The 26983-nt window shown below is 38.9% G+C and overlaps 1 protein-coding gene across 1 annotated transcript; it reads left to right on the top strand.

Annotated features, from left to right (window-relative positions):
- The first annotated feature begins 557 nt into the window (after window positions 1-557).
- Window positions 558-26244, top strand: LOC137934752 (flap endonuclease GEN-like 1). The gene is made up of 8 exons (XM_068779275.1): window positions 558-840; window positions 931-1104; window positions 1481-1651; window positions 14263-14444; window positions 14524-14773; window positions 14884-15016; window positions 23035-23513; window positions 25799-26244. Exons 1-8 carry the CDS (start codon window positions 646-648, stop codon window positions 26042-26044), a joined length of 1830 nt encoding a protein of 609 aa, XP_068635376.1. The 5' UTR covers window positions 558-645; the 3' UTR covers window positions 26045-26244.
- The last annotated feature ends 739 nt before the right edge of the window (window positions 26245-26983 follow it).

The following is a 26983-nucleotide window of genomic DNA, read 5'->3' as shown; positions in this document are numbered from 1 at the left end:
TTTTATTACAATAAATAGAAGGTAATGAAATATAATCGACAAATAAATTGTTTATTCAATAGGTAAAGACTATTGAATGTCGTTGAATAACTCTTTTATTTTATTAAAATAAAAAAAGAATGTTTGGTCCCGTAGCTCAGTTGGTTAGAGCGTTGGTCTTATGAGCCGCGGTTCGAGCCCCCCGCCGGAACCACATTGGTCTTAATTTGTTTTTCTTCATTTGACTGATAAAAATGAAAAACAATGTGCGAGAGCATATATTCCTACCTCTTGTTCGTACGTTAAGCCAATTTTTCAAGGAATGCAGATCGAAACGAGAAGTTAAAGTATTTATTGAAAATAAAACTTCGTAGTTGAAATTTATTCATGATATAGCTTCCTACTCCATACTTTTGCAAGCAAAATAAAATCTCTTATGCCTCTCAGGTTGGGCAGAAGCAAGTTTTTGAAACACCAAAACTTGAACCCAAGCCTCAATTTTCGAAATAAAAACTAAAAACTAAATAAAACGGCACCTTCTAACACACCTGAAAACGCACGGAGACGACAGACGCAATCATCTTATAGTAACGACTAGTTTTTCAGAGAATTTCTCTCTGTCCATCTGATATCTTCCCCCCTCTGTATCTCTGCCATCCTACGACAATGGGAGTTGGTGGGCATTTCTGGGATCTTCTAAAACCCTGCTGCCGGATCGAAGATGTTGATTTCCTGAGAGACAAGAAAGTGGCCGTCGACCTTTCATTTTGGGTAGTTCAGAACGAAACCGCCATTAAGGGGCATGTGAGAAATCCCCATCTCAGGCTCATATTTTTCAGAACCATCAATCTTTTCTCCAAGGTCATGATTCTTACTTTACTATTTTCTTCAACCAACTTTGTCTTTCTTCTCAAATTGGCAACTTGAGAATGAAGTACGAAACTATCGCAGTTTGGGGCGTATCCCGTCTTTGTCGTGGATGGGGTACCGTCGCCTTTGAAGGCGCAGGCAAGGGCTGCGCGGTTCTACCGTGCTACAGGATTTGACACGTCGAGTCTGTCGAAAGCGGAAGGTGTCTCTGTCGAGAGAAATCCGGTTTTCACTAAACACATTCAAGAGTGCGTGGTGAGTTTTTCTTTTTGGAGTTGCATTTCTGTAATGATATGTTTGGAATGATCTTCTTATTATTAGCCGGAAGCAACTGAAAAATGTAATTAAGTGTCTGTTGGTGTACATGTGTTTACTTGCTCTTTTGCTGATAGGCAAAGGAAACTGCTGTGCTGACATTTTTAGTCCTTAGTTTTTTTGTTTGGGGCAGACGGACTGATGCGTCTCAACTAATACATGAAACTGATTACACTTCCAAAGTGCAGTTGCAATTGGTTTTTTCGTTTTACTAATTTCATTTTATAATTTTTGGTTACTTTCTTTTGTAATTTTATCTATGAAGTTTTTTGGAATAGTTTATTATACCTGATTCTACAGTTGCTAATCATGACAGGAATTACTTGAACTTTTGGGAATGCCAATACTAAGAGCAAATGGTGAGGCTGAAGCCCTTTGTGCACAATTAAATAGTCTGGGTTGTGTGGATGCATGCATAACAGGTGATAGTGATGCTTTCCTCTATGGAGCCAAATGTGTGATAAGAAGCCTTCTACCCAACTCTAGAGTAAGTTTTGCAGTTCCAATATATATATATATATATATTTTCTCTATATTCAACAATTGAATGGGGATACAGGAAACAACATTGAGAGGCAAGTTTTTGATAAGGCGCCTCGGATAATGTAAGAGAAAGGGCAAAGATGCAAATTCGATCTGTAGACTCATTCAAAATTTTAAATACTCATAAACATTTTGTACTTTTTGACTCTAAGAGTAAGCAATAAATGGCTGAGATTTTACCTTTAGATGCACAGTCGAGGAAATGTGTATGTTTTGAGGTGTTTGATTGTTGAATACATAAAAAAATGGGATCAAGTGCTCCACTTGGTTGAATCTACATATAGTTCTCTCAATTGATCCACAAGTCTTTAGCCCCTTTTAAAATTATTTCACAATGTAAACCTTGAAACCTATCAAATTCATCCCAGTACCTCCAAATCTTCATTTTTAAACTAATAGGTTCACTTACTAATATTCATTAAGAGGTTTCTTTAAACTGTGAATAAACAATGCTTCTGCTGATTTGTATAGCTGGTACCGGAGTTTCAAGAAGGAGACATAGTACTGTGAGAATACTTCAGAGATTTCTGAAAGGAGCCGTTATGAAGCTACACAAGAATAATTTTTGTGTCATAATTGTAGTGCAGAGGATTATCTTGTTATGTACAAGAACTGGCCTGAGCCTTTTGGGTTCCTCTAAATTTGTATCTTCACTACCACCCTTTACCTTCTTCAACTTCGATTTATTTTTAGGATGTAAAAAGGAAGAAATTTAGGAAGAAAGAATGGAGAAAAGAGAGAAAGAGAGATGAGGGGGAGAGATTGCAGGTGACACACTCCTTAGAGGCTCAAAAAGTCGACCCCCTCTTCCTTTTATTTCGTGTAAGTCATTACAAGATTAAAATTACAACATTGACCCTTATTGCTTCTATACATATAACTTCATGTATACAAATTGAAATATAACCAAAATTGAACCATAGGTTCCCAACATGATATATAACCTATTGCTAACACCAGAAGTAAATACTAGTAAATGAAAATGATCAAAATGCCCCTTAATATAATTTTTAACACTTCCCCTTTAGCTGGATCATATATATCAAAAAGTTCTAGTTTGTTACAGAAAATTTCTCACTCTTTCTTGCCCAAAAATTTAGTGAAAATGTCACCAGTTTGATCAACTGATCTAACATATGGTGTTACTACCTTCCCACTCATAATTGCATTATGGATGATGTGAATCAACCTCAACAAGTTTTATAAGTTCAAGGAAAACTATGTTGCTAGCAATGAAGATTGCAACCTGATTATCATAGTGCATGGTCATGGCTTCTGTAGCTGTAAAATCCCTCTTTTGTAATACTGATCTGACCCTTATGAGTTCACTTACTATATGAGCCATTGTTCTGTACTCAGTTTATGCACTTGAATGTGCCACTACATTCTGTTTCTTACTCTTCCAGCTAACCCAATTTTCTACCAACAAATAAACAATAGCCTTTGATATCTAGTTTTGACCCTACATAATCTGCATTTGTGTATGCCTCAATCTTTAAGTGACCATGGGGTGCATAAAACAACCATTTTCCTGTGCTCCCTTCAAGTATCATAAAATCCTTTGGGTTGCCTCTAAATGAATCTTACGAGGGCATTTCATGAACTAGATAACTATACGGACTGCAAATGATAAACTTGGGCGAGTGATAGCAGTTTACCTGCAAGCCTCCTATACCTGGTATTATCCCTGAGTTCTAAATTGTCATCTTCATGTAGGTTATGACCAACTTCCAAAGGATGTTTTGCAGGCTTTGCCCATAGTAGTCCATACTCATGGAGCATATTTATCACATATTTTCTTTGAGTTAACACAACTCCTGCTTTACTCTTAGCAACCTCAATATCTAGAAAGTATTTCAGAGACTCTAAATCTTTGGTTTGAAAGTTTGTTGCGGATGAGTATTTACGTCCTCCATACCTTGTTTATGACTCTTAGACTCATGTAGATTTAGGGAAATGCATATGAAGTAACAACGTGCATGCAACTTCAAGCAAATGACAATTTTTCTTCCATCAACACCATTTTGCTGTGGAGTATAGACACATGTCGACTGATGTATTTGCCTGTAGATTGACAAAAAAAATGAAATTTATAGTTACATTCAAACCCATTGTTTATACGCAAAACATGAAGTGAAGCAGAACTGAGTTTTTATTTCATTATAAATTTTTTGAAATACATGAATAACTTTTGATTTTTCCCGTAGAAGGTATACCCAAGTACATTTAAAATCATCAATGAATGACAAAAAAATACTTACACTAAAAGTACACACCGTAGGACACTGTCCCCATACATTAGAATGGACAATTAAAAAAGGTTATGACTAGAAGACTGACTAGAAGGAAAGGATGCTTGCCAGCGCTTTCCAAGCTGACAAGACTCACAATGGAAGTGAGATGAAGAGGGCAATGCAAGAAATACTTGTGATAATTTAGCTTCAGATGGATGACCGAGACAAAGGTGTCACTGGAAGGGTGTACCCTAAATATAAAGCACATGGGGCAAAGGTGATGATGAGCCCTCCAGGTGATACAATCCAGCTCTCTCAAGCTCTGAACAAATCGTCTCCTTCCTTTGGAGGTCTTTAAACACACAATGAGAAGGGTTGAAAGTTACAAAATCGTTCAAAGATTTTGTAACTTGGCTAACCAAGAGAACATTAATAGGAAATTTGGGGACCAACAAGATTGAGTCAAGGCACAAAGAAGAAGTAGGTTTAATGGAACCTACTCCATGAACTAATGAAGACGAGCAATCTGCAAGTGTTATTTGTTTACATGGCATAGAATGACTAAGATTAAAAAACAATGAAGACATGGCATATGTGACGATGCATCAGAATCAATAACCCATGTGGACACTGGACGCACATGTAAAGCAGACTCACCTAATTTAGCTATTGTAGTTGTAGCAGTGGAAATGGATTAAGGCATAGACGTAGAAGCAGAAGTCAACTGGTCCATGCTCTAAATTAACTGTTGCATCTCATCTTGTGCCCCATGAACAATATCACTCAAAGGAATTGTAGTGGTTTCTGTCAAGGAATAATCCCACATGGATTAATGAGTACAAAAATATTTGAGTTTATTAGCTGGGAAAGAGGTTTCCTAAGGTGACTAGTCATTTTGGGATAGGCCTTGGACCTAACTTCACATGGTATCAGAGCAGGTACTCATATGTGGGCTTGCACCTAAACTATCCACTTTTAGAGCCACAAAAGAGGGCCTACACCTATAACTATCCACTTGTAGAGCCACAACGAGAGGGCCTACACGTAAACTATCTATTTGTAGAGCCACAAAAAAAGGGCCTAAACCTAAACTATCCACTAGTAGAGTCATAAAAGAGGGCCGTCATGTGAGGGGGAGTGTTAAGGAATAATCCCACTTGGATTAATGAGTACAAAGATCTTGAGTTTATTAGTTGGGAAAAAGGTTTCCTAAGGTGATTAGTCATTTTTGGGATAGGCCTTGGACTCAACTTCACAGTTTCATTACTCCCCAAAACACCAGTATTTGCCCATGATGGTTTACCAAACTTCTCTCAACATCCGTCAGAAACATGGTTGGTATGCCCACAATGAGTACACCTACGATCACCTTTGCCTCCGCCAGGACCTGAGCCATTTCGGCTTTGGCCTTTGTTACTACTACAATGACCACAAGTAACTCCTATCCAAGTAGACCCATGATGAATCCTAAGGGCAACATCATCAACATAGATTGTTCCTTATACCATGTGATCTCACAACTTTCTTTGCACGGAGCATCCTGTTGAATCCATTAGGAAGGGAGGGTACCTCGTTTGACGCAAGTGCTGGGCTTGTACTGTGTTGTATTTTGGGTCAAGACCTTCCAAAAACTTTGCAACATAGATTTGTCCTTGTTGTTTCCTCAACTCTTTCTCATCAGTAGTAAATGGCTGATAAATACTGATTTCCTGTTGAATGCTTTGTAAGTCACTATAGTCAAGAAATTTCCTTTTACCCCTTTTTCAGCCAAACAACCGAAAATATAATTCATAGATCCTTGACAAATTACTTTCTTGTGCATACATGGACTCTTGGGCAACCCAGATCTCATTGGTAGTCTCACAATTCATAAATTGATGTCGTAGCTTAGCATCCATACTATTCAGTAACCAAGTCATGGCTTGGCTCTCTTCAGCTTCCCAGTCATCATTCAATGGTAGTGGAGGATCATCTGTCTTTCCCGTCCGAATAACTTGTCTGTCTAGGTGTAAACCACCCAAATTACAGTAATAGGTATATGCGCAGGTTATATGAGCCCCACACAGACAATTAGGGCAAGAACAATAACATGGAGAGGTATAATAGATCAATTCCTGCACCAATAGCCCTAAAACCAAGAAACAACTCTTCAATTAGGGCAAATTCTGGATGTTGTCACCTTCCTGAAGTATGACGCAAACAGTACAAGACCTCCGTAGGCTAGGGTTGGAGGATTTCCAATAGTATAACCCTTGAGGGCACAAATCTTGCATAGGACTGACTTAATCAGCAGTAGAAACCATTAACCTTGAGTTATGGCAGAAATAAACAAAAAAGATCAAACCTTTAGCTTCAATTAGATGAAAATCTGAAAATCCCTTTTTCTGGAAAAGACAAACTTCAAGAAGATGGAGGAAGAATCCTTACAAAGTCCTGAAACCCGATCTTAGCGTTCTAATACCATGTAAAAAGGAAGAAATTGAGGAAAAAAATGCAGAAAAGAGAAATAGAGAGATGAAGGGAGAGACTGCAGGTGACACATTCCTTGGAGGCTCAAAAAGTCGACCTCCTCTTCCTTTTATTTCATTTTAAGTCATTACAAGAGTAAAATTACAGCAATGGCCCTCTTACCTTCTATACATATAACTTCATGTACATTGGCATTAAACCAAAATTGAACCATAGGTTCTCAACATGGTATATAACCTACTGCTAACTCTAGAAGTAAATACTAGTAATTGGAAATGACCAAAAATGCCCCTCAATATATATTTTAACATAGGTCTACTTCTATATTTGTTTTTTGGTGTGCTGGAGATCTTGATACGTTTTCTTCTTTGAATGCTCCACCCCGTCATAGATTCGCTTCCACCCTCAGTGGAAAGACAAGATTGAAAATTTACTTAGTGAGTATATAGTTATCATTTGTATTTGAGGATATAGAAAGTATTTTGTAAGTTAGCAAGGAAGAGTCTGGTAATGCATGGAATAAGGAGATGGAACTCCAAAAACTTGATCAAGAGCTTTATAATCAATAACAAAACTCTTAGTTACCGAAGGTGAATCTTTCCAAGTCTGGGAGAAATGATGGGGATTAAAAATTTCAATATTACTCGAGAAAGGAAAATAAAAGCTTGGCTATTTAGTTCGATGATGAGCCCAAAATTTGAGTTTGTATAATTTTAGTTAGATCCAAGAATTGAAGTTTAGGAATATGTTTGGTTATAATAACTATCCTTTTTTATAGTATAGTTTTTTTTTTAGTCTGGTCTTATTTTGGTTAACTTTAGGGCCCATTTCTTAATGTTTTAATCTTGCCTCTTAATTTTTAATTGTTATAGCTTTAATTTGGGTTGTTGAATTTTAGGATTTTGGCTACATAAGCTACAAGAGTTTTTTTTTTTTTTGTAATTATCAAATTGGTGCACAAATGAAAACAACGGTATTTACTTTTGGCATTGGATATGAAGTTCATTGGAATCGATTCCATACTAAGGTGTGACATCTTCCTTTTTTCCTGTCTGAATCTCTCTTCTTAATTTATTATATTCTCTTTTATCTCAAATTTCCTAGTGTTCCTCCCTAAATTTCATACAAATAAGAAAGGAGGATTTTTTTCATAGCTGCTATAGCCATTATTATTATTATTTTTTTTTTTTTTTGAAATGATGCTATTTTTTATTAAGACAAAAACTTAAAAGAGCAAATTACAATGGAGGGAAGCCTTCCCAAACAATGAGAGATTGCTGGGAAGTTCCGAATTTTGCCAATTTATTAGCCAAATAGTTTGCTGATCTAGGAATAAGATTCCAATTACAATGGATAGAAGATACAATGTCAGCAATACAATTTGTGATAGGCCAGTGGTGCCAAGGGGGGAGCTGTCTTTGGAACACCAACTAATGACAGTCTTCGAGTCTCCTTCAATGATTAATTTGCCATGGAGGGAAACCTTGAAAACTTGGAGGCCGAATAGAAGAGTACTAACTTCAGCAGTATTAGAATCAGCAATGCCCACCGGTCCAGCATAAGAAAGAATAACGTCTTCATTGTGACCTCTGAAAACACCGCTTGCTCCAGTCGGTCCAGGACAGTCAATATCGCTACCATCAAAATTGAGTTTAATGCAGTCGCAAGGGGGAAAATCCCAAATGGCCATAATCGGAGTCTTGCATGGGCCAGTGATACGAGCGATCAAACTCCAATTCTCCTGAAGGGAAACACCCAATAGAGTGGCAAATTCCTTCCTTGTATGAAGCCAACTCGAGATGAGGCCAATGGCATATGAAGCCGTGTTGTTCGGGGTGCAAGCTTTGGAGTTAAATCTCCGGTTATTTTGCTTGAGCCAAATACACCATGGAACATGCGCAAGACAAGCCGAAAGTATTAACTTGTCAGTCGAGGAAGGCGAAAATCCCTCTAACCATCTCAAAGGTGTCGAAGAGGTCCTGATGTAGCCCCATTGGGAGCCCAATCTTTTGAAAAATCTTCATCCAGACTTACCAAGAAAATCCACAGTGTAAGAGGACATGTTGGACTGTCTCATCACACTCACCACAAAGGGGACAAGAAAGATCAGGGGCGGTGAAACCTCTTCTGTGAAGGTTGTCAGAAGTAAAGATCTGTTCTTTGATGGCCGACTAGACGAAAAATTTGATTTTGCTTGGCACTGAGAGCTTCCAAGCCAGATTTGCCTTGTGCTCATGTATACTAAAGTCTTGCTTTATGATATGAGAGTAAGCAAAAGCAACAGTGAATCGGCCATTAATGTCGGGCTTCCAAGTCAGTTTATCAACTGAATGCTCCCGGATAGTAGTACTATTGAGTCTGGTAAGGAGGGAGCAAAAAGCCGAAGATTCCTCATCATTTAGTCCCCGACGAAACGGGAGACTCCACAACTGATCCCTCCATGAATCGGCCACTGAGCATGAGAGGTCTCTAGCTACCCTATACAGCCCCGGGAAGCCCTCCTAGAGGGAGCGGGGGGCTACACCATTCATCACACCAGAAGAGTAGGGTCCTTCCATTGCCTGTGTAAAACAAGGTAGCATTTTTGAATACCGGGAGGAGCTTATAAATTGATTTCCATATAGGGGATAGGAGGCGAGCGATACCACCCTCTCTCCACCAAGCACCCGAAAACTGAAGGTAGAATTTAACCATATTTCCTCCATAGATTGTTATGCTTGATGTTGAAGTTCCAAATCCATTTGAGCGTAAGAGGTTTGTTCATTTCCCTCATAGGCCGGATGCCTAATCCTCCCCTATTATGAGGCATGCAAATATCCTTCCAACTAACCAAGTGGTATCTAAAGGTGTCTTTTGATCCTCTCCAGAGAAATCGCCGGTGGATGACGTTAATTTTGGAGCAAACGGAGGCCGGACAGTATATAAATGATAGTAGATAATTTGGCAGCCCTGCCAGACAAGACTGAGGAGAGTGAGACGCCTCGTTGTAGATAAGAGCTTACCCCTCTAAGTGGCTAGCCTCTTTTCAAATTTCTCAATGAGGGGGGACCATAGTGACGCTTAAGGCCAAGAATCAAAAAGTGGGAGCCCAAGATATATAGCTAGCAAATTTCCCACAGAGCATCCCAAGTAGTCCACCATATCCCGAAGCCCAACTGGATCGATGTGGTAGCCAAGAAGAGTGTTTTTTCCCCTGTTTATGTTCTGACGAGAAGCCAATTCAAATAATCACAAAACAGCATGCAGTTTTCTGATCTGATCCATAGTACCATCCCTGAAGCAAATAGTATCATCTGCAAACTGGAGGATCGGAATATCAAAGGCTGTGCAATCTGTTGTGGGGAGGAGCCATCCCATGTTCTTGGTCGAGTTGATCAAGGAAGATAGATATTCTGCTACCACATTGAAGAGCAAGGGGGAAAGGGGGTCTCCCTGTCTGATTCCCCTAGTTCCCTTAAAATACCCACAAACTGTTCCGTTAAGAAGGACGGAGTAGCTTGCAGAGGAGATGCAGCTTTGGATCCAGAAGCGCCATGTTTCCCCTAATCCCATCTTCCCCAGGAGGGTGTCCAGAAACTTCAAGTTAACTCTGTTAAATGCTTTTTTGAAGTCAAGCTTGAGGATGAATTTGGGGAGTTTGAGAACCTTGAAATGGTGGATAAGTTCGTGACATGCCATGGCCGAATAGAAAATGTTCCTTCTCTTAATAAAAACACTCTGGCCATGGTGAATGGCAATAGGGAGAACCGCCTTGAGGCGATTAGCAAGGAGGCACGCAATCACCTTATATGCACTGGTGGTGAGACTGATCGGCCGGAAGTTGGATGGGAGCTCTGCCCCATCTTTTTTAGGGATGAGGGCAATGAACGAGGCCCCAATGCTCCTATATCTGATGCCATGCTGATAAAAGGAGCGGGCCATGCCGGAAATGTCGTCTCTGATGAAGGGCTAGCAGCGACGATAAAATTCCCCGTTGAATCCGTTTGGGCCCGGAGCGCGATCCAGAGGAAGACCAAGGGCTGCAATTTCAATTTCCCAGCTGGAGAAGGGGAGCTCAACGAGGCTTGCTACAACTAATGGAATAACCTGGAGGTGAACCTTTTGGAAGAAAGGGTGGACTGGCTGGTGATCAGAGTATAAATTTGCAAAAAACTTCACCAGTGAGTCTGAAATAAGGATTCTGTCCGAGGTGGTCTCATGGCAGAAACGAATAACATTAAAGTCGGCCGCAAGCATCAGAGGAATAGGCCACATCTGACAGGTCCTCAATAGGTCATCCCAAAAAAGGTGGCGCTCGTGGTGTCTGGTAGGGCCGTAGACACCTACTAGGCACCAAATGTTTCCCAAACCTTTGTCTCATAGCTTGATGCCAAGGGAGTAAGAGCCACAACAACGATCAAACACCTCAATAGAACTGGTGTCCCACATCAATAGGATGCCGCCAGCCGATCCCACTGCATCCATTGAAGCCTAGCCGGGTTTCTTGTGGGGTCGCAACACTTGGATATATCCAAGGGGAAGAGATGCCGCCTTGGTTTCTTGAAGAACAACAATATTTGCCTTGGTAGAGGCAAGGATGTCCCGAATGGGGGCGCGATGACGCAAGGACCCAATTCCACGAACATTCCAGGAGAGAATAATCATTGGTCATTTTTCTTCTTCTTTGACTTCTTAGATGGGTGATTGTTTCTCGGGAGAGACTCCATGAAGAAGGTGCCCATCACATTGGCAAGTTCCACTATCTAGGCCCAGGTTTCTGGGTCGTATTTATGTTGTTTTGTCTGGAGAGCAGCCTCAAACTTTTGAGCTCTTTTACCCGGCTCTGGAAGGATGAAATCTCCCGTCTTTGGGTTGCAGGGGTTTCGAGTGGGGGCATTAGGTCCTCCCTGGAGAAGCTGTCTCGGCTGGCCTCTAGCTCAGCACTAGTAGGTGACAATGGGAGGGGGAGAAAAGTTTTGGCTATGACTACGGGGAGCACGCTCTCTAGTTCCGGACTCTGCGTCGGAGAGGTAATTTTTCAGGGTGGGCATTTCTTGGAGGTGAGGGAGGGGGGGGTCCATTATTCGGGGGTAAGCTTGAGGGGTGTGAGGGCTATGGGGACAATTTATAGGGGAGCATGTGGGGGTCTCAATGGGAGGGGAAAGTGAGGGCGAGGTTAATTCTGGGGTTAAGATAGGGGTTGGGATGGCAGTTGAAAGTTTGGAGTAGGTTCTGTCTGCGCCAGGGATATTTTCTATTGGGGACTGGGGTGGGTGAGTGATGTGTCGGATTGATGGGAGGGAAAGCCAGGGGGTTAAGCAAGAATAGATCCCGTGCCAGCTATAAAGCTGCCTTTGGGGGGGGGGGGGGGGGGGGGGGAGCACTTTGTCCACCATAATGCATCTGAAATATTGCCCTTCACAAGGGTGAACTGGGTTGCTGAGGATCCAGGCCTCATCAAGACGGTGCCAGTGCTCCGTAAGTGGATCCAAAGCAATGATGAAGCCAAACTCAGAGACGACTCTCGAGAAAACCGCATTCGGCTAGAGCTCAACAGGAAGCTTGGTAACAGTAACCCATTGGCCATACTGGCTGAAGCGTGCTGAGATGGAGCCACTATGAGACCCCGGTGATGCCTGAGGTGGTGTAGGGTATGCGAGCAAGATCCGCATAAGACTCATGTTGGGTTCCGAAATGAACAAGCCAAGTTTGGGGGATGAGGTAGGAGATTCAGACGGTGCCAGTGCTCCGTAAGTGGATCCAAAGCAATGATGAAGCCAAACTCAGAGACGACTCTCGAGAAAACCGCGTTCTGCTAGAGCTCAACAGGAAGCTCGGTAACAGTAACCCATTGGCCGTACTGGCTGGAGCGTGCCGAGGGGAGCCACTATGAGACCCTGGTGATGCCTGAGGTGGTGTAGGGTATGAGAGCAAGATCCGCATAAGACTCTTGTTGGGTTCCGAAATGAACAAGCCAAGTTTGGGGGCTGAGGTAAGAGATTATGGGAGTGTAAGGGAGGTGAAGTTCGTCAATCAGTCACTGAAGAATGCTGGATTTGACGACGTTAGGGGATGTTTGGACGAGAATGGAGTGAGTCAAAATTCTGTGCCCGTCATGGAGAAGGTTTGGTGGGATTTGGATGATTTCAGAGGTTTCTGTGGGAGCAGGGGGACTGAGGTGTGGTTTAGGGGCAATTTAGGTGTTGCTGGGTCTCGTGGAGGAGTGGTGGGAATCTTTCTCTGGCATTGCTGGGGAGGATTGACGCTTCTGCTGAATCGATCATCGGGGAGAAGCATTGGAGAGCAATAGCTAGCTCTTTCCAGCCAAAATCCAATTTTGTGGCCTTAGGGATGAACAATCTGGCCAAAGTTTCTCTTTTGTGGGTGACTCGACATTCCCGACGACCACGGAAGATCAAATCCCGTGACCAGAGTTCACGGGATTTTTCCGTTTTCGTGGTCGCTCTCTAGAATTGAAGTTTGAAGCTATGGATTGCTTCTATTGGAACGTAGATGAAGGAGAGTTTTGATCTGTTAGCTGAAGAGATGCGGATCATCGAACTAGTTTTTCGGACGACTCTCTCAATGGTAACTCTGCATTTTCCGTATCTGAAGTGGAAAAGGTTATTTCGCTTTTTCCATCGGAAGACCGTCATCCAGTAGGCTTCGTGGTCCTCTGTCGGAGCCTCTGAAGGCTCGCCGGAGCGGTGGTTCAACGAGTCCGACCGTCTGATGGATTTTCTTCCTTGCCGTGGAGGAAATCTTTTGCGGTTCTTCTCATTGCTGCTTCATCGTGTCTTCTACCGGCTTCAAAGATGGTTGCGGTGGCCCTGCCAGAGTGGCTGCGACGGTCGGGTGCAGTCCGGTCGCCGGCCGTGGGGACGATGACTGTCGGGGAGACTCTCGCACATGTTGATGTTAGGCGCACGTTAGTGATTTTAAAATCGCATAGTGCACGGTACGATAAGGCAAGTATTTACTAGTTGCAGTTGTTATAGCCATTATTAGTGTTAATTTGTGCAAATTATAGCAGAACTATTGCAGAATGATCTATAGTTTTTTTTTTCCCTTTTCTTTTCAATCTTTTTTCTCTAATTGCAACATCATTTTCTCTTTTACACTCTTTTTCTTAATTTTTACTCTTCTTTATATTTTTGTTTGGTGCTTAAAATCAAAGGGGACAGACCTTGGGTTTCTAAATTCTTGCTCTTTTTACCTAAACTATAATTTCTAAAGCCTTTTCAAACCAAAGAATCCTTTGACCTATTACATGGAATAAAGATTCTTAAATGTAAAGTATTCTTGTCTAGTATGGTCTTAGTTGCCATGTGGTTTTTTAGTTTAATTTTTGTGGTTTTTTTTTTTTTTTGTTGTTGTTGTTGTTGAACTTGTTGGTAAAGTTAATTGGAGTGGTTTAAGTTGAATTTTATGAACTTAGTATGAAGTAAAAATTTGTTCAAGCCTAAATGAACAAATAAAAAATTTTCAAGCCTAAATAAAGTGATCATATCACCCTTATCTATAGGTTAACTGTTGTCCTTCTTGAACCTTATGAATTGAATACCTTGCTGTCCTACATCAAGACTTGATTGCATTTTGTACAAGTGAATGGAAAGTGTCTGTATGAAAATAACCTCATCTTGTCTTTCACTAGCTCTTGTCTACTGATGGTTAAACACTGGAGAAAGTGCGACTGACATTTTGCTGCTTAGTTTCAATGTTTTATGTGAATTATCTCTCTTTCTATTCTTCAAACTTTCAAACATGGTCTTGATTTTCAGTAATGTGAGTTATTGAATATTGCTTACTAGTTTAAGTTCCATCTAATTGATCTTACTTCCCTAGCAAGACATGAGAATCCCATTTTATGTAGGAGCCAATTGAGTGCTATCATATGTCAGATATTGAAGCTGGTCTTGGACTTGGAAGAAAACAGATGGTGGCCATCTCTCTGTTGGTCGGAAATGACCATGATTTGCAAGGAGTGCCAGGCATAGGGACTGATACAGCTCTTCGCTTTATCAAATTGTTTTCTGAAGATGAGGTTTTAAATTGGTTCGTTTCTTAATGTATGCAGCTGCAGTTTATCCAGGCTTTTATTACTTTATTTGACTTTGTCGCATATGTTATATAGGTTATATGAAGTAGGTAAAAGGGGTATCTTGTCTGTCAATACTATTTCAAAAGAAGCACTAGATTGCTGTGGGAGTGCCTCTGATGAGACTGCTGTGATGACAAGATCGCCCCATTGCTCACATTGTGGCCATCCTGGCAGTAAGAGAGATCACCTTAAGGTTCCATGCGAGTATTGCAATGCCTATGATAGAGAAACTTGCACCCAAAAGCCAGTCGGTTTCAAATGTGAATGTCCTTACTGCATTAAGGTAAACATGTTTGGTATTGTAACAAGATATAGGATATGAAGATGTGATTTTGCACATTGAACATATTCTGTTTCTTTCAACTAGTAGCAATTTATGTGATTCGGTGACAGGAGAGATGTAGCAAAGAGCAGAAGAGGCATGAGACTTGGAGGATCAAAGTTTGTCAAAAGATTGCTGCTGAACCGAATTTCCCAAACAACAAGATTATTGACATGTATCTAAGCTCTAATACAGTGTGCAGTGGTACTTTCTCATCACATCTTAAAATTTTGTGCTTGAGGATATTTTTGTTTTCTTGAAAAACTTGGGATATTCACATATATGTTTTGTACTAGGATATGTGGTGGGACCTCACATATTGCCAAGCAGTGGATATTTCCAGTCCCGTTGTTTAATCTATTAACCATCTGACAGGAATTGGAGGGGCTCATGTTTTGGTCAATAATTAGTGATGGAATCAGAATTTCTAAGGTGAAAAGAGTAATTTAATGAGAGGGCTAAAGAAAAAAGAAGAAAATTTAATGTCCCAGGTCGAAACACTTATTGACCCTGATGATCTGACAGGTTTCTAAAATTGTCCTAATCAAGCTGTTTGTGTAAAACATGGAGGCAACTTAAAATTTCTCTCTCTCTCTCTCTCTCTCTCTCTCTATATATATATATATATATATATATATATATATGTATATTTAAATCTTTACTGTAGAGAGAGAACTTGTGATTGCTCATGTTTATCATGACTTGTGTATAGAAGGGTGATGTACATTAGCGATGTTTATTCAGAAGAAAAAATTACATTGATACCCTTAGTTTGTTTGGGTGATTTGGAACAAAAAGCCTTTTAGCTGTCTCCCTACTCTTGAACAAACTGGGTGGTTACCAGAATGCTTACAATTAAAAAAAAAAGAATTCTTGGCTAATTTTCTTTTTTCATGCCTTGCTATAAAGCCTTTTTCATGCTATGTTTTAAGGTTATTTTGGTAATTCTATCTGTGTGCTCAAAGAGTTAGGACATTAGTTACTAAGTCAGATATGTTTTTCTTTTTTTCTTTTTTTATTCAGATATTGAGTGTATTAGGAGATCGTGTACTATAGGGGCATGTTTCTCCTTTTATCTATTTTTTACTTGAGTGATTTAAGAGAAGTTTGGATTGAGTTCAACCCATAAACAAGCAGCCACCCTTATGCTGCTTTGATTATCCCCTTCTTCTTTCTTTTTCTTTCTTTTGTCTCTTTTCTTCTTTATTACTTCAATTTTATGTGCTAAGAAATGAGCAGAAGGGTATTTTGGTCATTTTATACTGTTGTAGTTCTTACATTTTACATCTTCTTGTTCAGCATCTTTAATTGTATCTATGGTTTTATTTTCAAGTATTTGGATATGTATTGTAGGAGATATAAGGTGTTAAGTTTGTTTTAAGTGTTGAGGGGCGTTCTTGTAAATTGCATTGATTTCACTTAATAAAAAGGCTGGAGGTTGACCACAACCCCCAAAGAAACTGAAATTTACGTCTCTCTCTCAATTTCTTCTCTCTCGATTTCAAGTTTTTACACGGTATCAAAGCACTAATCCTAGTTGGAAGCTTTCAACCTTCATCCTCCTTCCTCCATTTTGAAGCCTTTTCAAAAGGGGGATTTTTTGAAGGTTTGTGTTCTTTGGTGATAAAAGGTTGTTTTTTCTTCTCTTTTCTGCCATAACCTCCTAGGTTGATGGCCTCTATTGCTGATTGAGCAGTCTACATAATTGATTACTGCCCAAGAGGGGTTCTTTGACTTGGATTTGATCCATCTACCCTACGCGCAGCACCAATATTGTCTTGTGACTGCGTCATCTTGGATGCCGATGTCAGCCCTATTTTTGGTGATTTTGTCTTGATTTTACTTGATCTCAGAGAAGTTGGATTGTGGTTGATTATTGGCTGACACATACTACTGTTTTCCCTAACCCTGATTTGTTCGAGGTGGGGCCCACCTACCTTGTGCACCAGAATTGTTGATTGAAGTGTTGTTGGATTGTGATTTTTCTATAAAATTTATGGCTGATTCTTGTGAAATCTATACTCAAGGGAATCAATGAACACTGAGGGAAATGAATCCATTTTGATTACGATTGAGAAGTTTTATGGGCAAAATTTCTCAATTGGTCAAAGTCTGTGCGTGCTTATCTGAAAGGCCAAAAGGAAATTAAATTTTCTCAGAGATCATGCTCCCAGTGCCTCCAAATGAAGATTGAGAAGCAGAAGATAGTCAATTTATGATTTGGCTGATGAACATTGTTGATTCCAAATTGAGGAATCAGATTATGAATTATGAGACTTCCAAAGAAATGCGGATGTTTCTTGAGTCATTATATGTACATGAGAGCAATCTATCTCATGTCTACGAATTATATGTTTTTTAGCCTTAAAAGAAGTGATAAACCAGTTACTGAGTATTGCAATGATTTTCTAAGGGTATGGCTGGAGATAAATCTGTATCATCCCTTTATTACTGATGAGCGGAACTAAGAAAACAACAAGGTCAATTACTTGTGGCCAGATTTCTTGATGGTCTAGGATCTAAGTTCGATGTAGTAAGGGCATAGGTGCTTGCTTCAGATGATGGGCCTTCTCTATCCACTGCATTTAATTGGATAATGCATGCTGAAAATGTTGTAGTCTCCAAGGGAAGTAAAATTTTTAAATCTACTGATGCCTCTACACTTAATATTGTTAACTACTTAAAGAGTCTTATAGAGGTCGAGGCAGAAATGATGGTAAATCTGAAAGGAAATGCAGTCATTGTGGTTGTTCTAACCACTTCTCCGATAAATGTTGGGCTAAATTTGGTAAGCCCACAGTAAACTCTATTGTTCATGAGGGTGTTGAGACCTCTACTAGTGTGCTAGGAAGTATTGTACATTGGGCACCTAATGATATGCAACAACTTGTTAATCCATAGCTCAAACTTCTTAGTTGACAACTACATCCTCATTTGCATCCATAGCTCAAACTTCTACTCCCATAGCCACTCAGGTACTCCTGCCTTTCATACGTGCCGTTCATCCATGTTACAATGTGGGACCCACCATGGTGCACGAGCTGGTGGGATCCACCATGAGGACGTGGGATGCCAAGAAGAGTCCTCACCCAAGCGAGCACGAGTTAAGAAGATAAGAAGCACAAGCTGAAATGAGTTAGAAGACTTGAAGATCAAATGGGACCAACAAAGATACCATGAGCTAGAATCTTATCAATATGAGCTGGAAGATCATGTGGGACCCACAAGGATAAGGCCATGAGCTGGCCTCCTTTATCTCCACGTTCTTGAAGAAGAGTTATAGTTCAACTTATATTAGAACTTTATTGGATTGTGTTATCCTTTCATGATAGACTTATCTTAGAGAGTTAGAGTTGGAATGTAATTAGGAGATTTAAAGGTTAATTGTATAAGGACTCTATCACTTCCTCTACTATAAATAGAGGTGTTGTAATTCGGAATTAATCAAGTTCTACAATTCTCTCTTGAGTAAATCTCTCTCTTTGCTTGGTGCACACCTTGTTCCTCTTCTTTCCTTCTCTCTACTCGAGAGTTTTCATCCCCTTTTCTCCTTTCCCTTGCTCGGAATATTGGAAAAGGGATCCTAAATTCAACAATCCACCTGGATTGTAGACTCAGAAGCCACTACAAATATGTCAGGTATGTCTTCTTTGTTTTCAGATTGAAAACAATTCTCATCCATTAAACTTGTTACCTTAGCTGATGGATCCTTGTCCTTAATTCCATCTTCTTTCTTGTCTCCACAATGAGTTTTGTTCGTTCTTAAATTTCCTATGAATTTGTGGTCTGTAACTCAACTTACCAAGTCTATGAATTGTTCTTTAACTTTCCATCTATATCAATTGTATTTTTTCAGGATCTCATGACGAGGAAGACGATTGGTCCCGTACATGAGAAAGGCGGATTATACATTCTGGAGGGTGACTTGCAATAGAATAAATTACAAGCCTTGCATACTACAATATCACCTCTACAGTGGCACGACCGATTAGTTCATTCTTCTCCAGCTAAACTAATTCAACTGTTTCTTGAGTCTTTCCTTTGTGATTCCTGTCAGTTGGGTAAGCATCATGGGACACCATTTCCTTCTAGTCAGTCCAAGAGTAGTTGATATATTGTTCACTAATGTCCAATTACTAATGCTTTTGGTTGTAAGTATTTTCTTTCATTTATTGATGACTTTAGTAGGTGCTTGGGATCTATCTCTTACAGAGAAATCTGATTTTTTTATGTATTCTGAAACTTTTATGCTGAAATAAGGAATCAGTTTGATATTTCAATTCGTGTGCTTCGTACTGATAACGTTTGGAATTCATGAATCAAAATTTTGATTTGTTCTATCAGAGTAAGGGGATTATCCATTAGTCATCCTGTGTGTTTACTCCACAACAAAATGGAGTTACTGAGCATAAAAATTGCCACTTGTTAGAGGTAGCTCGTACAATACTTTTGCATATGAATGTACCTAAACCATATTAGGGTGATGCAATTCATACTGCATATTTTCTCATTAACAGGTTGTCTTCATTTGTTCTAGGAGGTAAAACTACCAATTTAAGTATTAATGCCTTCTACTCCATTGTTTCTGTTGTCTCCTCATGTTTTTGGTTGTGTTTGTTTTTCTTGTATCTTTGGTCCTTCTAGATACAAGTTGTCACTACAAGTAGTTAAGTGTGTCTTTCTGGGGTATTCTCGTACACAAAAAATGATACAAGTGTTTCTGTCCATCAACTAAGAAGACATCTGTATCGCCAGATGTTACATTGTTTCAGGATACTCCATTCTTTACCCCGTCCTCAATTGAGTGTGTTTCCCCCTGCCACAGGTCCTGCAGTTGTGCTCCTACTCCCATCGAGGATGTTCCCGGTTCTTCTTTTGATGTCACTGTTGAAAAACCACTACACAAGTATATCATAGCCGACGAGTGACTCCAACACAAATCCTTTCCTTCAGTCTCATCGGACCATGACCCTCCTTCATCTTGTGATCTTGAAGTAAGTGATCTTCACCTTCCTATTACTCTTCGACAGGGTGTTCTTAAAGGTATTCAATATCCTATATCGAACTTTGTGTCCTTTGATTATCTATCTGAAAAATACAAACAAATTGCTTTGTCACTGCCATCTTGCACTATTCCTTCGTCTGTATAGGATGCCCTTTCGTCTCCTATGTGGAAGCAAGATATGGATGTTGAGATGGAAACACTGTTGGTCAAAAGGCACTTGGTAGTCATGTGCAGTTATGCGAGTTACCCTGGTGCTATAATTGTTGGGTGTTGATGGGTCTACACGATGAAATATAAGGCAGATGGGTAAGTTGAGTGTTACAAAGCTTGGCTCATAGCCAAAGCTACACACAGACTTATGGTATTGATGTCTTCGAGACTTTTTGTCCTATGTCTAGATTATCATCTGTCCGGATGTTGATTCCTATAGAATTTAATTTGGGGTGGAAGTTATGTCAACTGAACATTAAGAACACTTTCTTGTCTGTTGATCTTGATGAGGAGGTGTATATGGAACAACCTCTTGAGTATGTTGTTCAGGGGGTGACTGACAAGGTTTGTAGGTTTAAGAAAGCTATATATGGACTCAAACAAAACCCTTGAGCATGGTTTGAAAAGTTTAGTCAAGTACTTATGTCTATTGATTTTTCTAGAAGTCACTGTGACCATTCTCTTTTTGTTTTGAAGAGGTCTTTTGGTATTGTGGTGCTCCTTGTTTGTTGATGACATCATCTCGTTTGGTAGTGATGTTGCTGGTATTGAGGAGGTAAAGATATATCTGGAAAAGCATTTTCAAACTAAAGGTTTGGGTTCCGTAAAATACTTTTTGGGTATTGAAGTAGCTAGAAGCAAGACAAGTCTTATATTGAGACAGAGAAAATATGTCACAAATATGCTAAAAAGAATATGGGTTGTTGGGTGCCAAACCTATTGATACTCCAATGGAAACAAGACAATCTCCACGACGCCCAAAGTTACAAACTTCATGATAAGACAATTTATCTTAGGTTTTATATGCTACTATGACTCATTCTGATATATCATTTGTTGTCAATGTTGTGAGCCAGTTTATGCATTGTCCTTGCAAGAATCATTTGGAGAGAGCACATAGAATTCTACAATATTTGAGAGGATCACTTGGAAAGGGTTTGTTATTCAGACCTTATGATCACTTGAAGATAGAAACATTTTTTTATGCAAACTCCAAGCTTGACAAGAAATCTATTACAGACTATTATGTCTTTTTGGGAGGAACCTTGTTAAGTTGGAAGAGCAAGAAGCAGAATGTTGTAGCTAGAGTGCTGAAATTGAGTATAAAGTCATGGTTCATACCTTTAGCGAGTTGATGTGGGTAAGGTCTATGGTCAGAGAACTGGATTGCACTTGGATGAGCCCATGATAATGTATTGGGATAATCAAGTAGCCATTTTCATGTAGGGAATCCTGTATTCCATAAGAAGATTCAACACAATGAAGTGGATTGTCACTTTATTCAAGATGTTGTCGTGAAGAAAGAAGTTGTTACTCTGTATCTACAGTCTGGGGAGAAAATTGGAGATGTTTTTGTCAAGTGCCTAGCCAATACACCGAAAAAGCCGACCTGTTAGGTGTGGAAAACATAGCCTACTTAACCCTGATAAGAGTAGACGAAACCACTCTGATACCCACCCCGCCCATTCTGGAGTCGTCTCTCACGGGATTTGAATGCGGGACGTGGCGTGCCTAGCCAATACACCGAAAAAGCCGACCTGTTAGGTGTGGAAAACATAGCCTACTTAACCCTGATAAGAGTAGACGAAACCACTCTGATACCCACCCCGCCCATTCTGGAGTCGTCTCTCACGGGATTTGAATGCGGGACGTGGCGTGCCTAGCTCTGATACCATGTCAAGCGCCTAGCCAATACACCGAAAAGGCCAACCTGTTAGGTGCGGAAAGCATAGCCTACTTAACCTTGATAAGAGTGGATGGAACCACTCTGACAGTTTTTACCAAAATACTGAAACGAGAATTTGGAGTCTTTTACACCAAGTTGAGTATTATGGATATATATACCCCAGTTTGAGGGGGAGTGTTAAGAAACTAGTAGAAGGATATTTTGGTTATTTTACACTGCTGTAGTTCTTAAAACATCTTTAATTGTATCTATGGTTCTATTTTTATGTATTTTGGATGTGTATTATAGGAGATATAAGGTGTTAAGTTAGTTTTAAGTGTAGAGGGGCATTCTTGTAAATTGCATTGATTTCACTTGATAAAAAGGCTGGGGGTCAAGCATGAATCCCAAGGAGTCTGAAATTCACGTCTCTCTCTCAATTGTTTCTCTCTTCTCTATTTCTCTCTCCCTCCTACTCGATTTCAAAATTTTACATTATGTTTTTTCACAGAAACTTTATAACTATTCATGACTAGGTTGCTTTTTAGATGCAGATTTCAACCTGTTTCTGCTTTTTTTATTAATATTGTTGGAAGAGTTAGAATGTGACAAGGTTGCCAGTTGAGTTAGGCATGACTAGGTCGCTTGATTTAGAAGAAATCTGTGTTACTTCATTATTTACTTTCTATAATCAGGACTTTATTAGATATTTTATATCTATTCAAGTTTACTAGATGGTCAGTAGGAGTGTTTTTAGAAGCACTTTCATCAATTAGTAAGTTACTTGAACCCCACTTAATATGTTTATAAAAGTCTCATTCTGTTCTTGTTGGGACTACTGCTGAGGTTATATTATTACAAATATGAGACTAGGAAGTCAAGTATGGCAACTTGACACACTTGACAGACGCCTGTCCCTCATTCATCCTCTTGATCTCTTTCTTCTTCTATTTTTCTTCTTTTCTTTTCTATTATCTAATTTCACGAGTTTTCTTCTCTTTAATTGATAATTGCACTTGATAATTGCACTTTTTTTTTTCAAATTGTGAACCCACAACTAAGATAACAAATCTGAAAGATCAAGGTAAAGGATAGGTCATTGGATCAGTGACACACATTATATAGTTAGGCTTTTGGTTACTTCACTTGAAGTGGTCTCCCTTTGGAACTGTAGATGAGCCATGAAAGCTCTCAAGTAAGATGTTTATAAGTGAGTTGGTATACAAGCTCTGATTCTTTTTTTGTTTTTTGTCTTTTGAGATGGTTTTCAACTGAATAGGTGATAGACTTGTGGTTTTTATCATGCTTATTTGTTCTTTTATTTGTCATTCTATTGTGCAGAGGAATTTGATGGCTCTTCCCTTTTGTGGAGAGAACCTCAAACAGATGCTCTAGTTGACTTCTTAGGCTTCCATCAGAATTGGCAACCTGCTTTTATACGACAAAGAATTCTTCCAATGTTGTCTACTATTTTATTAAGAAAAATAGCTTTAGAGCCAAGGAAAGCTCTACTTTTGTATGGCCAATATGCTTTTCATTCTATTCAAAGGGTGAAAATAAAATGTGGGCATCAATTTTACTCAGTTAAATGGAAGAGAGCCTCTCTAGGCACCAATACACTTGTCAATTCAAACTCAATTGAAGCGGCTGAAATCCAGCAAATGGAGCCTTTGGTAGTGGATGAGTCGACGAAGTTAGATGAATCAGATGTTCCTCAGATTCTCGTTGATGATGGATCCATGTTTTTGTTGACTGATGAAAACATGAATCTTGTACGGATTGCTTTCCCAGAGAAGGTCGATGGGTTCTTAAGAAAAAAGGTATGTTTGTCATAGCTCTTCTTCTTCTTCTTCTGCCTCTCTATGTGAATTTTATGTGTAGGACATCGTTATAGCCATATACTTCCAATATTTTATTATGATTCTGTTGATCAACAATGGTAGAAGAAAACTCTATGGCCACCAAAACCTGCTATTCTGAAGCCAATTTACCATCAGCAGTGCACAATTTAGATGTATATGTTGTAGACCACACAATGCAAACACCCAATTTTATTGCAACATTTTTAATGAGAAGTCTGTTATATATTTTATCGTCTAAAAAAATTGTATGTACTGGATCCTGTACTTCTCATTTAACTAATTTGCACAATAGATATACCTGCCTGGAAACGAAAAAATTGTGGTGTAGCAGATTGTTGTTTGAATCACATTCGTATTTTTACAGGGTAAAAAATTTGAGAGGGTAAAAATTGTTTAGACATCCAAGTAACAGTTGATTAAATATTACCTGTCTTTTGATTTTTCCTTTGTTCCATTTGTTTCTTTGAACTATTTTTCTACTAAATGACCTGGGATTTTGATGCATCTTATGAAGTATGTGATATTTCATGTCGTCTTCCGACCAAAACCTGCCACTCTGAAGCCATTTACTATCGGTTTCACCCACGTTTCTTGCAGCGTATTTAGTAGGAAATCTGTTATATAATTTTTTCTTTTAAAAAAATTGTATTACTGAATACTGGATTTCTCATTCAACTAATTTGTCCAATAGATATATCTGCTTGGATTTGAAATAATTATGTAGTAACAGATTGTTATTTGAATCAAATTCATATCTTTGTTACTAAGATATAATTTTGACAGGGTAAGAATTGTTTAGACATCCAAGTACAGGCTGAGACATTGGATATTACCTGTCTTTTGATTTTTCTTTGTTGTATTTGTTTCTTTGAAATATTTTCTGCTAAAATGATTGAGGATTTTGATGCTTCTTGTAACCTTGGAGTTAATAAGCCCTAGTTTATGGAACAAGTGAACTGTAAGTCAAGTAACGACCAAGAAAAGTAGTCATTGAGCCAGTCAAGTACAAATAAAAGATTATCCTAGGGGGAATTAGTGATCAATGAAAGTAGATCACTTAGGAAGAGGAAAATAAAAGTCCATTCCAAGGTGACCCATTTTCTCTTGTGAAAGTGGCTTTTTCAGTAACTATTGTGTTTAATGGAACGCAGAATGTCAAATTTAAGTTGGGATGGAGGATGTATCATCTCACCTCATTTCACTTATAGAAAACAGGACATTTCATGCTTAAACATGAAATTTACAGTTAATGCATTTGAAAAATAGATTACCCAGGAAAAGGAAAAACAATAGTGAATTCTAGAATGTACTTTTTTGTGTTAGTGTGATTATACAAAATGTAAGAAGTTGAAATGTGGAGCTCAGGCACAATTGATACCTTTAGCTCAAAAACTAACAAAAGTTGTGCTTTTTTATATTTAAAATTTTAATATTATATGCTAAAAGTATTGAATATAAAAGAGCTTAAGATATTATTGCACAATTATGAATTTTAGACAAGGATTACTTTTTTATTTTTAAATAATTATGAACTAAATGAATCATTATTTTATTCACTTTAAATAAATATTTTATTAAATTTAATTTATTTAAATAGATAATTAAAATACCCAAATTAAGAATTTATGCTATCCAAATAAATGAGGGAAGGAGGAGGTGTGGAAAGGACAGCAAGAGCGATGAAGGGCTCTCTTAGCTCCTTCTCCTTCTCCTGTTCCTCCTTGTCAGTCGTAGATTCTCCAAGTGATCTGTTTTCTATCCCAACATTCCCTTTGCACTAACACAAATTTGTGACTCTTTACCTGGTGATTTCACTTTCTAGTTTGAATTTCCAAGTGCATTAATTGGCTTTGAGTGGAATTTTATTCTCTTGTTTTATACATAAATAGGGTGATTGCTCTCTTAAGCTAAGTTGAACATCAAATCTAGCTCAACTACTCTCTTGGATCATCAGATTAGAAAGCCTTGCTGAAACATATCACTGATTTTACCGTCATCCTTTTCTACTGCTGTTACTTTAGGTTATGACTGTCTGTTTGGATAAACTGAGTGAAAGAAAAATAAATTGTCCATGGATGGAAGAGAATGGACTGACTTTAGCTCTACCAACAATATTATGCACCATTTAAGATTGTCGATTTACTTGATGAATGGAGTGCTGTTCTCCATGGTTTCCAAGTGTTTAAATGCAGAAAATATTCATGGACTGTGTTGTTGTTGTTGTTTTCTTTGTGTTGATCTAGGAGTTGAAGGAATCAAAGGCACGAAAGAAAATTGAAGTTCATTCTGGGGACAAGTCAAGTGGTACCCAGCGTAGCATTACTGATTTCTTCAGGTGTAATAAGGGTTCGTCACAGGCAAAGCAGGGAGAGGATCCAATGGTGGTTTCTGAAAGTGACATGGGGGACTTTCACAGAGAGAGCAAGAATGCTCGTTCACCTTCACCTTCAAACCTTTCCAGGTCCGTTAAACGGCGACTTTTTGACTAGTTCGTTTTCACTGAGATCTGTTTGCCATCCTTCAGCTCTTTGCAATTTGGAACAAGAGGATGTTGTAAATAATACCCATAAACTTTATTTGCATCTAACGTGCAAAATGTAATTCTATTTTCCAAGTCTGTTAAGGATGTTGTAGTTTGTGAATAGTCAGATCCTTCCAATACTTTTTACTTCAGGCAAGTCCACTCTGAATCCTGAAGCTTTTGGCTTAAGATTAAAAGATGCAGGCTAACACCTACTTGCTTCCAATTCCATCTTCTGAAAATATTCCTGTAGGCAGATACATCGTAATGGAAGTTCCGATCTAAACAGCACTTAACGAGATACAGGTCTCCTTCAAACACAACTCCTTTTTTTCCTTTCAAAAAACGTTAGAGCAATTACAATCAATTCCTTGAAAAATAAAAAAGAATTGCTCTTTATCCTCTTGAAAATCAATTATGATATGATCCTGATTATAGGCTAAGGTGGGAGAGCTTATTTTGGGATCTAGGTGACATAATCTATAGGGTAAAGGACACTAAGGAAGACAAACAAAGACCCCTTCAATGGTTTTCTAAATGAGATGGACACTAACAAGTCTCCATTAAGAATAGCTCTTAACTAAGAAAATCTAAATTACTTTAGTGTCAACTCTTGCGAGAGACTTGGCTAGAGTGACAAGTTCTTCTAAGCTTCATTCACTTAAGACTAACGCCTTTGGACCACTAGATCATTCAATTCAAGATACTATCATTGATAAAAGGATTAAAACCTCAGATATCCCATTGAAGTTATTGCAAAATCTAACTAGAACTATCTCTAACTTAACAAGACCAAAGTAAAACTAAAGACGAAGGGATAGAAAATCGATTTGGCTTGAGAAAGGGATAGAAGACCGATTTGCTTTACCTTTGTCCATGGTAGAACCTCATTGGGAAGATAGATACC

The sequence above is a fragment of the Aristolochia californica genome, unplaced genomic scaffold (genome assembly GCF_029961685.1).
Source record: "Aristolochia californica isolate CCGP_79_NKW_82.1479 unplaced genomic scaffold, dmAriCali1.0.hap1 SCAF_6, whole genome shotgun sequence".
Classification (NCBI taxonomy): domain Eukaryota; kingdom Viridiplantae; phylum Streptophyta; class Magnoliopsida; order Piperales; family Aristolochiaceae; genus Aristolochia; species Aristolochia californica.
The sequence above is the reverse complement of the archived record's forward strand: the minus strand, read 5'-3'. Positions and strand labels throughout refer to the sequence as shown.

Coding starts and splice junctions, on each gene's coding strand:
- LOC137934752 (XM_068779275.1), top strand. CDS start 646: ATGGGAGTTGGTGGGCATTTCTGGGATCTTCTAAAACCCTGCTGCCGG. Junction 841..930: donor CCATCAATCTTTTCTCCAAG/GTCATGATTCTT, acceptor AAACTATCGCAG/TTTGGGGCGTATCCCGTCTT. Junction 23,514..25,798: donor ATGGGTTCTTAAGAAAAAAG/GTATGTTTGTCA, acceptor GTGTTGATCTAG/GAGTTGAAGGAATCAAAGGC.